Below are 12,297 nucleotides of genomic sequence, written 5' to 3'. Positions count from 1 at the left end.
TGCTCTTTCAACTTGTATTGCTATCAGCATTGGATAGCTAATCGTCCCGAGCTTGTAATGTCTTAAGAATGAATGGATCCAAGTTAGCATCCAGCTGAGAGTGCAGACATATAAAAACTTACTGGCATCCATGTTCGATGTAGACACGGAACCAAAAGATGATACAATGAGGTGAATTTTGAGCCATGAAACTGAAGACGTGTTTGGAGACATTATTTATTCATCCCACAACTGAAGCGCATCCCAGACGGATACATCAACATTGTTAAGTGCAATTAATTAGTCAAAGGAATTTTAACAGGTTCTTCCTCCACATCCATGGCAACAAGAGACAGTTTCCTGTGTTTGGCATGCTCTGTTCATCTACCATGGTTGAGTGGGGGGAACAGAAAGACAGATATTGATTCGGTCCTCAGATGTCTACAAGCAAACATGGTAAATAGGTACTAGTGGTGCACTGACATGCTCCACTGGCGCCACCACTTGTGCACAATAATTGATCTCGGGTGGAACCGTGGGAAAATGCTTCTCCAACAGTGAATAATCGAGAATCAGCCTGTCATGGTGCAGACGACATGGACAGAAGATACCTGCATGAGTGAGTGGGTGAGCGAGCGAGCGAACCAGCGAGTTTAGTTTCACACCCCTTTAAGTAATATTCTAACAAAATCACAATGGGGAACACAAGAAATGGGCTTCACACAATGTACTCATGTGGGGAATCAAACATGAGTCTTTAGTGTGAAAAGAAAACGCTTTAACCTCTGGGCTACCCTACCACCCCAGTGAGTGAGAGAGATGGTTTCTGCACTGCTTTCTGCAACAACACATCAATATCATTGCAGTAGTCAGAAACATTAGACCAAAATCTGCTGCTCTTGCTTTGACAATAATCAGTTTTCTTGTTAACAGATGCCAACAGTAGGTTTCATGGGTACATGTGATCTCTTATCCATAAAAAAAATATTGAATAGTTTGGCCCTCTATGAAAGTCAGACAGAAGGTCATTAGTGTGTGACAAATATATATTTGAGCTCAACACAAATATGTAATGTTTACTGAAATATCCCGTAGTGAGAGAAGAAATAAATAATCAAAACACACACAGATACTATGAATTGTTAGAACTGAACACTCAGGTCTGTTTCAGTTCGGGAAAACCAAGCAATCAGGATTTTGATATTACACATTCCAAGTCACAGGTCTGTCTATCTATAGCAGCACACTGACATGGCGGCAGGACATTCCACAAGAAGACTTCTTATGCAGTACACCACAGTGGTAAACAGATGAACCTCAAGGCGAGAGATCATCGTACGCTCGGTACATTTCTAACAGACTTGCTTCACTAGTTTCGTGGTATGTGAAATCAATTCATCTGCAAAGGTACCCTGGTGCAGCACGGACAAGACACGAGCTTCACAACTGTAGGCAGGAACACTGTTGGCTCCATTACACCTACACTGTGGTTGGGTAGCTTAGTGGTTTAAGTGATTGCTCATCATGTCCACATTCCCAGTTTGATTCCCCACATTGGTGTAATCCCTGATACCCATTCCTAGTGTTTCCGACATTGCCAGAGGTGGCATTCTCAATGCTCTCAACATTCTCATTTCAATTTTTAATTCCTGACAGTGTATGCATTCTTGTACAAAACAACAAACTTACTTTCATTTCAAAACCTTTTCACTATAACTGATATAATTTCTTATAGAATTCAATGACGGTTTTGAGCTGAATGTCATCTGTTAGATAATAACAGAAATCTTTGTTCCAAAGTAATAATTACCCTTCTGTACTGTCTGTACTCATGACTAAACTAGGTTCTACACCATTTTGGTATTAATAAATGGCATGTCATTAATGTGTGAAGAAATCAAATAATAAAGGTGTTAACTCTTTGATGAACTTCTGTGAAACCAACAGCAGGGTTTATTTACTTCTTTGAGGGACATTTTAGAAGTTTTAAAGATGAAGGAAAACCAACTTTTATGTATAGTCAACTTCTTTAGGTGAAACAAAGTAATGTATGATGAATGTTGTTTTCAGAACCAAGACCTTCGGATTCTGTCACAGCAAGGGGATGCAACTCTACACTGCAAGTAACTGCTCTGCAGACAACAGCAACCCCTTCTGTTTCATATTGTGAAAGAAGATGAGGTCCTCTTTAACAATAATTGATAAAGTGCAGTCTTCGCAAGGGGAGGGTTTGGACAACCATTACAAAACATCAAAGAATCAATTGAACACACAGACAACAAAGGTTGACGAGAGCACATGACCGGTTTTGTTAACATGATCATCTGAGCAAGATAGTCTCTTTAGACACCTTGTTACCTGATAAAATGTGACTGTCGCCTGTGAATGGTGTTTGTTCAAAGGCAGTGACATCGAGAAGATGTTATTGGTTCCCTCTGATCAGTAATGTAGCCAAGCATGCAATGCCCACATACAGATCTGTATCCATGATACAAACTCTGGTGGTACAAAGTGGTACAATAAACAGCAAAGGGACAAAAGAACCAGCATTAAAGGGTCTGACTGTTGTTGTTGGTGGTTGTCTGTACTTCATCATTTGCAGAAATTCTGACCAAGGGCCTTTGTGAAATTATTAACACTACTTTAAATTACAGAATTTCTTTTCCAAAAGTCATATTTCTAAAGCATGATATTTCAAGCATATCTGTACCTCAGTAAAGTGATACGAAATGAACAACAAGCTCCTCCTAATTTTGTAACCTGTTGTAATGGATGACAGAACTGGGTGTAATGGATGACAGAAGTGGAAATGACAGATGACAGGAGTGCACCCATACACTTAATCTTCTCTGCCAACGTAATGTTCTCATGATCTGAAACACACCTTTTCACAGAACCTTGATTTTAAGCCCGAAACACACACCACCTTTGTTATGTGTTGTAGTGAAGGAGCTGTGAGGGCCAGGGACCCCTTAGGATCAATTTCAGCAGAGGCAGCACAGGATGAAATTCCTATGGAGAATTTCTGTGTCAGTGGGCTGGCGTTGTCCTACACCGAGATAAGACAGACTCACTCGGTCATGTTAAGGCAACCAAGTGCTCCATGCCACGTTTGAATTCAAACAAAACGAACACCTTTTGTGTGGTGGGAGAACAGGTTATCCTGTTTCCAGCATCGCGGACTTGTCATTGAGTGCGATAATGGGGTAACAGTAAAACCACAAGGCTCTTTGTACCTGACTGGTTACAGATATATCTGTGACTTCAAAAGACGAACCGTCAAACATTAACACTGTAGGTTTGAAAAAAAAATTGAATTTCAACAGATATGTACGGTCAGTAACCCTTTCAGAAAAGAAGGTTTCTGTCATTGCTCACCTACATTAAGTGAAACACAGCGCTTTATTCAACTGACTTCTATTAAGCCAGTTGAACCTTCATGATCCAGTTGAACCTTCATCAAATGAATACAAATATGCAAGATTGTTCACTAAATTTGAGTGAGTGAGTGAGTGAGTGAGTTAGCAAGTTTTAAGCAGTTTTCAGCAATTTTCCAGCAATATCACATGGATACCAGAAATGGACTTCATATTGTCTCCAGATGGGGAATCAAACCTAGGTCTTTGGCATGACAAGTGAACGCTTTAACCACTTCGCTACCCAAACGGCTTACTTAACCTGAGTAGTGTTGACGTATGCCATTTACTACAATGAGATGAATCAACATCAGAAACAGGTATGTAGTGTTTCAACAGTCTGTCGCAAGGATTGAAACATGAAAAGCCCATTTAGTAAATCTCTGCCAAGGTTTCAATGTCACATCACCTAATGTAGATAATACTTCAAACACATGCACATTGTGTAAAGCCTGCAGTCTAATTACCTCCAGGGTTGTAGTGTGTCTCATTACCAGCAGTGTAATGTCAGCAGGTGCCCCGCAGTCTTACACAGGCTGTGTTGTTTACACTGTCGTGGTATGTCCATGCATGTCACTTATCTCCATCCTTTGTTCAAATACTACACACAACTACATAGCCGTTGTGAAGTTCATGCCTATTAAAAAGTATCAGAACATTTCGTGATAAAGAGAGTACATATTTATGTTAAATGTCTGGTACATGTTACCACAGACTTGCACAAGTCTCTACAACAGCAATGACTAGTTTAAAGTTCCGTGTGATATATATGGTAAGAAAAAGTCCCTTCAGAGCATTGCTGTTCTTCGACTTGCTTATCATAATGATGGAATTAGAACAGACTGTGCGACAAGATATATGTTGACTGTGATACATTCCGATGTGTGATACTATACATGCTGACAGTGTGACATATCTTAGAAAATCTGACCGTGTGATATACAATGATTAGGAAGTAGCTACAGGAGGAAGGATAACTTTTTACCTGCAGCTATCACCTGACTTCAGAAATATATCCTTGTGAAAGATCATATTAGTTTTTCTGTGATAACCACAGAAATAACAACACACCCAGAGGAAGAAATTGATTACTGATGACGACATTATTTTAAAATATAAAAGCAGAATAATATACAACCACAACAGCTTTCTTGAGCACATATACTCTATATAGTGGAAGCTGTCCAAACTGGCATCTGTTCAATCCAGCAAGTTGTCAACACTGACCCATATATCATCAGCTCTACAATCCGGCACATTGTCTAACCGGATTACTTGTTCAGTCCCAATGAGGGCCGGTTTAGAAAGCTTCCACTGTATAAGCCTGTCTAGAATCTCACTACTTACTACTCATCCAACAAATATAAATCAGCAGTTGATGTACAGTAATGGGCAATTACTTTTCTACATTTGATTGAAGCAATAATTATCTAGATGTCTACCATGTCACATGCACTGGCATCTATGACATGCAGTAGTACCTGCTCATGTATATACTCATGGGCACCTGCTAACGTAAAAATGGCTGATAGACACATGAGACACCTACACACAACTAACTTGCTGACATGCACACTGGGCACCTACTGGTATCATATACACACCACCTGATAGACACATGAGACACCTACAAGCACAAACAAGGAACTTGCTGACATGCACACAGGGCACCTACTGGCATCATATACACACCTGATAGTGAGTGAGTGAGTTTGGTTTTACGCCGCTTTTAGCAATATTCCAGCGATATCACGGCGGGAGACACCAGAAAATGGGCCTCACACGTTGTACCCATGTGGGGAATCGAACCCTGGTCTTCGGCGTGACGAGCGAACGCTTTAACCACTAGGCTACCCCACCGCCCCACACACCTGATAGACACATGAGACACCTACTGGCACACATAAGGAACTTGCTAACATGCACACAGGGCACCTTCTGACATACACAAAGCACCTGATAGACAAATTGGGCGCCTACTATATGGAACTTGACAGACACATGGGGCACCTGCTAACATTTACCTGTCATTGTCTACTGATGTCATAGCCACGGTAACCACCACCCAGGTAGCCACCACTGTTATTTTCTGTGACTCATCACATATCAATCTACACAGGTACATTCCTCCATACCGCAAGTAGCTGCTGCGGACCCTCGTCCCCGAAGCTACATGGTGAATTAAATCACAGCACAACACACAGTACATTACAAATTACCAATAATAATATTCTGCTGTCCAATTCTACTCGCTACCTGAATATGTTTACCTGGATTTGTGGAAAGTGAGAATGTGATAACGGACGATTGCGTGAGTTTATTTTTATGTCACTTTTAACAATATTCAGCAATATTAGGGTTGAGGATACCAAATATGGGATTCACACACTGTATCCATGTGAGGAATTGAACCTGAGTCTTCAGCATGCCGAGCGAACGCTATAACCACTAGGCTACCCCACAGCAATGTGATATCGGGAAAGTGACCCTTTACCCTACTGTATCAGTCAGTTGAACACTGTTGACATCTGACACAGGAAGTACTCAGACACTAAGCTGATAAGCAAATAAGATATAAATTAGTGAGTGTATTAGGCCCTTGGAATCACATCTAATGACTGGTATTCTATTTTGACTCCTTAATGTTGGAAAAAAACACTTCTGAGAAAACAGAAGCAAAATTATCATCAGGCTGATGTCAAGTCTTGCCAGACACAAGGATCTAACATGAAATGTAGCTGCTATAGTATTGGAAAAAAGGATGGTATCCAGAACTCTGCAAAATGTCATCTTTATTGTCTAAATTCACTTCTTACTGTCACCTTCTGTCTAGTCGTTAATGAGCATCTCCCCTGGTACGGTATTGCTGCATTGTCAGGGTTTAACCCGCAGAAAACATCTGTTCTAATTACAGGTGTATTGTGAAGCTGACTTGTCAGGTAGGAACAACTCAGAAGAAAGGAAAATGAATAATTCAAAGCATATGACTTCCTCCTTGAATTGATGACTCAATAACAATCTATAACGCAAAAACGTCTGTGTACTTGGCAGATAGGAGTATCACATGTCCCTGTACTAGATAACAGTGGATATCAACTATCAATGAAACAAATACAGACTTGTATCTTTGGACACAGCCCGGTACTGACTATAAAAAAGATCAGTTGTAATGGGACATGTAATGATGATATGATACATATATTTACATGCAAAATGTATGGGATGGCATGTAAGGATACATGTTTCTCTTTATGACAAACATGCTTGTAATGAATTGACAAATGTAACAAAGTGTTTATTTCAACTTAGACACTTGCTGTATATTTCTGTAAAAATGAGCATAATGAACTACAGGTAAAACTAACCAAAATAAAATGTAATACTTTGTTTGAGTAGTATTCTAGAAGTTAGTGTAGTATAGTTAGTATGGAGATGACACAGATTATCAACTTCTTTATCTTAACATTTGTTTTATAATGTAAGAGCTAGATTCTACATTTACACATCCTGATCACACACAGGACTGAGCTGGACCAAGTTTAAGTTTCTGAAAATATACTGAACAGCAAAAGAAACACAACTCTGGCTTTTTGTCAGGTTTTTAAATGGAAGACATGAAAATGAAGGTCTACTCTTATGAGATTTCATTTGTTCTAAACTTGTGTTTCTTTTGCTGTTGAGTATGTATAGTTTGTCACCGAAAACAAGCATCAGTGAGGATGGACATTATGACCTTGTAGAAAGTCAGAACTTCCTTTTTAGGTGAAAACATAATGGTTCAGGGACTGGAGACAGACTGAGCCCATGTCATTCACCTGTGATACACTGAATAACAGGTGTATACATCTCATTGCTGCAACATCCATGAGTCATCAGATATTGCCACACCACTGACCATTTGATTGAAATATTCAGTATGAGAAGAATAACAGAGATAAATTAAATAAATGTGAGCTGGGTTCACCAATAGTTTGACAGGTAACAAATGATATCAAGGTGATAATTACTGCTATAACTAGGATTAAGTAACTAGCAACAGGTGTGACTGTTTACCTGACTGTTTAACATGTTTCCAGTTTCTACATGAATAGTTGCCAACCTAGAACATAGAGAAGCTGTATAACTTGACTGCTTGCCTCAATACTTGATGAATTCCACCATTAGCTAGTCCACATTGCCTTTGATGGCTTTGCAGGAAATGATAAATACACAATCAATGGAGAGTTGGGCAGCATAGAATGTAAGAATAACAGTGAACCTAATGTAATAATGATCAGCAGCCAGCTGGAAGGTTAAGCTGATCAAAGTCATATTAGTTGACACAGAAACTAGTCACTTAACCACAACTCAGCCTTGTCCATGAGATGGTTTGTTTATTTCAGTTACACTGTTCTGGAGATATACATGTGATACTAATGAGCCGAAATCACACTAGTCTTTTTAATATTTGTTTAGTAAATCTGTAAAAGGATCACAAGTTTTTTAAATTTTTTTTAGAATTGTATATAAGAAACTTATCTTATCTGAGCAGGAAAATGTCACTGACTACACTGATAACCTGAGTATATTTACTGCACCAATTACTGGTTTATATCAATAGTGTATCAAGTACTGGTTTATATCAATAGTGTATCAATTACTGGTTTATATCAATAGTGTATCAAGTACTGGTTTATATCAATATTGCATCAAGTACTGGTTTATATCAATAGTGTATATCAAGTACTGGTTTATATCAATAGTGTATCAATTACTGGTTTATATCAATAGTGTATCAAGTACTGGTTTATATCAATAGTGTATATCAAGTACAGGTTTATATCAATAGTGTATCAAGTACTGGTTTATATCAATAGTGTATATCAAGTACTGGTTTATATCAATAGTGTATATCAAGTACTGGTTTATATCAATAGTGTATCAAGTACTGGTTTATATCAATAGTGTATATCAAGTACAGGTTTATATCAATAGTGTATCAAGTACTGGTTTATATCAATAGTGTATATCAAGTACTGGTTTATATCAATAGTGTATCAATTACTGGTTTATATCAATAGTGTATCAAGTACTGGTTTATATCAATATTGCATCAAGTACTGGTTTATATCAATAGTGTATATCAAGTACTGGTTTATATCAATAGTGTATCAATTACTGGTTTATATCAATAGTGTATCAAGTACTGGTTTATATCAATAGTGTATATCAAGTACAGGTTTATATCAATAGTGTATCAAGTACTGGTTTATATCAATAGTGTATATCAAGTACTGGTTTATATCAATAGTGTATATCAAGTACTGGTTTATATCAATAGTGTATCAAGTACTGGTTTATATCAATAGCGTATCAAGTACTGGTTTATATCAATAGTGTATATCAAGTACAGGTTTATATCAATAGTGTATCAAGTACTGGATTATATCAATAGTGTATATCAAGTACTGGTTTATATCAATAGTGTATCAAGTACTGGTTTATATCAATAGTGTATCAAGCACTGGTTTATATCAATATTGCATCAAGTACTGGTTTATATCAATACTGTATCAAGTACAGTCATAGCTGTTATTATCAGCAGTGATTCAAGTACTGTTGTACCCTGGTAATATCAACGCTGCATCAAGTACTGTCATACATGGTAATATAAACACAGTATCAAAGTATGGTCATGTTATCATGGTAACATCAATGTTGTATCAAGTACTATCATAGCTGTTAATATCAGAGTGAATCAAGTACTGTCATACCCTGGTAATGTCAACACTGTATCAAGTACTGTTATACCCTGGTAATATCCAGCACTGTATCAATGACTGTCATGCATAATGGTAATATCAACTCTGTATCAAGTGCTGTCACATCATGGTAATATAAACACTGCATCAAGTACTGTTATACCCTGGTAATGTCAACACTGTATCAAGTACTGTTATACCCTGGTAATATCCAGCACTGTATCAATGACTGTCATACATAATGGTAATACTAACTCTGTATCAAGTGCTATCGTACCACGGTAATATAAACATTGTATTAAGTACTGTTATACCCTGGTAATATCAACACAGTATCAAGTACTGTCATGCATGGTAATATCAACGCTGTATCAAGTACTGTCATAGCTGTTATTAGCAATGAATCAAGAACTGTTATACCCTGGTAGTATAAATGCTGTATCAAGGAATGTAGTACCCTGGGTAGATAAACACTGTATGAAATACTGTCATAACCGAGTTAAATCAACTCTGTCTTGAAAACTTGTATACCCCAAATTAGCAAAAAGGCGTAAAATATTACCCCTCACATAAATGTGAAGGAAGACAGAAGATTTGAAAGCTTCACAAAGCTTTCAGCTTGTGAGGCCGGTATGTAAGTATGTCAGACTGTCCCAGATGTACCACCTACCATTCTGAGGTATTGCTCCAGGTGAAAGTTGACTAGTTCCAGTGTGTGTATATCCCAGTCTTCCTCAGCACTGTAATACCCGACATACTGCTGCTTGTTGTATTCCATACTACCACACTCCGTAGACAGGAGGACATGATTCACACATCCAGTACACAGAAGAATTCCACAAATGCGACTCCGTGTCACTCCTACACTGTATGTCCAATCAGCCAATCATCAAGCACGAAAACATGGGGATATCCTCACAGTAGAGCTCCCTCTACCACAGGTGAGTAGGATGTCGTTAAGGTAAGTCCAGGTAAGTCCAGGTGTTGTGATACAGGTGAAAGATAGAGAGAACGGGACAAGATGGCTTCCTTCATGTGAGTGGTCTGGTGAACACAGCCAGAACAGGGTCACAGGGAGCGTGTCGCACACAACCCGCTTCACTGGAGACACCACTGGCACAATGCCATTGGCCTTTGTAATTCAAATACACCAATAGCCTGAGGGCATACCTGGAAGGTATGCAGGACCAGATAGCAGGCAGGTGACCACTGCTCTGACCAAGGGAGTGACCAGTAGATAGCGTCTCAACAAGCTACCTACAACTCATTCAGAGTGAGACACAATAGGTATTGATTAATCAACACATGTGCCACACTGGACAACGGAGAGTGTGGGATACGCTCATTTAGGTCCAATATTACCTGGGCTACTCTCACAATGATAACATTAATATAACCATCAATCACAAGCACAGGGAGATTTGTCACTGCATGAAATCACTGACACAAAAAGAATAAATCTGTCTATAATGCAGAATGACATCCAGGTGTCCAGAGAGAGAGAGAGAGAGAGAGAGAGAGATCAGTACACACATACAAACAGACACAGAGACAAATATGTAGATAAAACATTACAGTATAAAGGTGATCTATATCCTGCATTTTACCCACTTCACCACCGGGATATTTTGAGTGAGTGAACATGGTTTTACATCACTTTTAGCAACATTCCAGCTATATCACGGTGAGGCAAGACCAGAAATGGGGATTATTTAGAATACTATAAACATATACTGATCCATGTATCCCATGAAACTAAACAGGGTCAAACATTTTTTAACAGTCGTGTACAACTATTTACCCGGCCCTATGCTAAACTGACAATCTGGCCCAATCAACTCTAGTCAGGATCAAGCATAACAAACCTATTGCATGTTTACTGTGGTTGTTCCTTCAGCAGTAATTACTCTAGAAAACTCCACCTCTCTCCCATTGTTGAGTTAATTACATATTGATGGAAATACATTGCCTTGATCTCCGTGAGTGATAAAGCCAATTATCAGCACAAGCAGACCCTCATTTCCCCAGAACTGATCAGTTATTTCTTTCATTCTTTCAACATTCCATTCATTTCTTATTTTCACATACTCATACCTTCTTTCATTCCATAGAATATTTCCCCTGCATGAACACTGTTAAGGTAGTCAATTTGTGTCATTTTTTCATGCATTTTACACCTTTCCCCAACACAAATGAGGGTAAGGTGATTTTATTCTGTTTCAAGTATGTAATGAGTGAGAAAATGTTTATACAATGTTGACAAAGTGTGTTTCATGTTCACATAAAAAACCCAAACAAACATTGTTTTAATTGTGTTATGAAAAGCATGAACTGAAGCAGAATTTCTCATTTTAAACAAAATGTATACACTTTGGCTCAAATCATCTGTTAGACAAAACAGTAAATTGTGTTTTCCTTCTCTGCAGATACATAAATGCTCATTCGATTCAAAACAAAATATGTTCAACAAGTCCTTATGACGCAAGCAAGGTGAAAATATGTTCACCTTGCTTGCGTCATAAGGACTAGTCAAGCATGACTTAGTACCACCAACTGCACTCATTTATGTTATGTGAGCAAAGACACCATAACATTCTATTTTCAGGACAACTATTTCTGAGTTTATTCAACACCTTGTGCTCGAACCAATTCCGGCCACTTGTGCCCCTTAGGAAATGTACAACATTTGCTCCTGCCCAACCTATCTGCTCCCAAACCAACCAAAGACTTGTTCCTTTATCAAACCTGCCTGTCACACCTAACCTGTCGGTAAATATCAGACACAGCATGATCTGATGTCTGCCATCAAAATGGGGCCACTGAGGGGCAGCGCACAGTGTTAGCTCATTCACAGAACAAGGAAATACAGATTGTTTTGTCAACAACGGAATTTCTCCTTGTGTCATGTTGTATATTTGATCGTCAGGTGTGCAGATGACATTCCTGGTTGTTGTTGTGACTCTTCCTTGTTTGTCATTGATTTGAGTAAGTTGATGAACAACCAAAAGTGAAACTTGAATGATGAATGTGGTAGTTATCCACCAAGATATTTCTAATTTTTCTGCATCAACAATAAACTGTTCATAAAAATGTTTCTCAAAAGCGATTTGATAATCCTCACTGCTGGAGAGCTGTCAGATCTTCTTAAAAATGAACATTAA

The 12,297-nt window shown here is 38.4% G+C and overlaps 2 protein-coding genes across 7 annotated transcripts in view; one reads left to right on the top strand and one right to left on the bottom strand.

The window, feature by feature from the left end:
* The window catches only part of LOC137294088 (apoptosis-stimulating of p53 protein 1-like), a 117,734-nt gene that overhangs the window by 13,398 nt on the left and 92,039 nt on the right, over positions 1-12,297 (bottom strand). Inside the window, exon 1 of one of the 6 annotated variants that reach the window (XM_067825032.1) lies at positions 9,807-10,386. The exons of the other annotated variants lie outside the window; for them this stretch is intronic. Coding sequence (XP_067681133.1) covers positions 9,807-9,914 — 108 coding nt within the window. The 5' untranslated portion in view covers positions 9,915-10,386. Of the gene's footprint in view, positions 1-9,806; positions 10,387-12,297 lie in introns of those variants that run through there. 6 annotated transcript variants of the gene reach the window in all.
* Positions 1-12,297, top strand: part of LOC137294098 (dynein regulatory complex protein 8-like) — a 118,220-nt gene that overhangs the window by 104,815 nt on the left and 1,108 nt on the right. The window lies entirely within an intron of this gene.

This window comes from Haliotis asinina, chromosome 8 (genome assembly GCF_037392515.1).
Source record: "Haliotis asinina isolate JCU_RB_2024 chromosome 8, JCU_Hal_asi_v2, whole genome shotgun sequence".
Lineage (NCBI taxonomy): Eukaryota > Metazoa > Mollusca > Gastropoda > Lepetellida > Haliotidae > Haliotis > Haliotis asinina.
The sequence above is the reverse complement of the archived record's forward strand: the minus strand, read 5'-3'. Positions and strand labels throughout refer to the sequence as shown.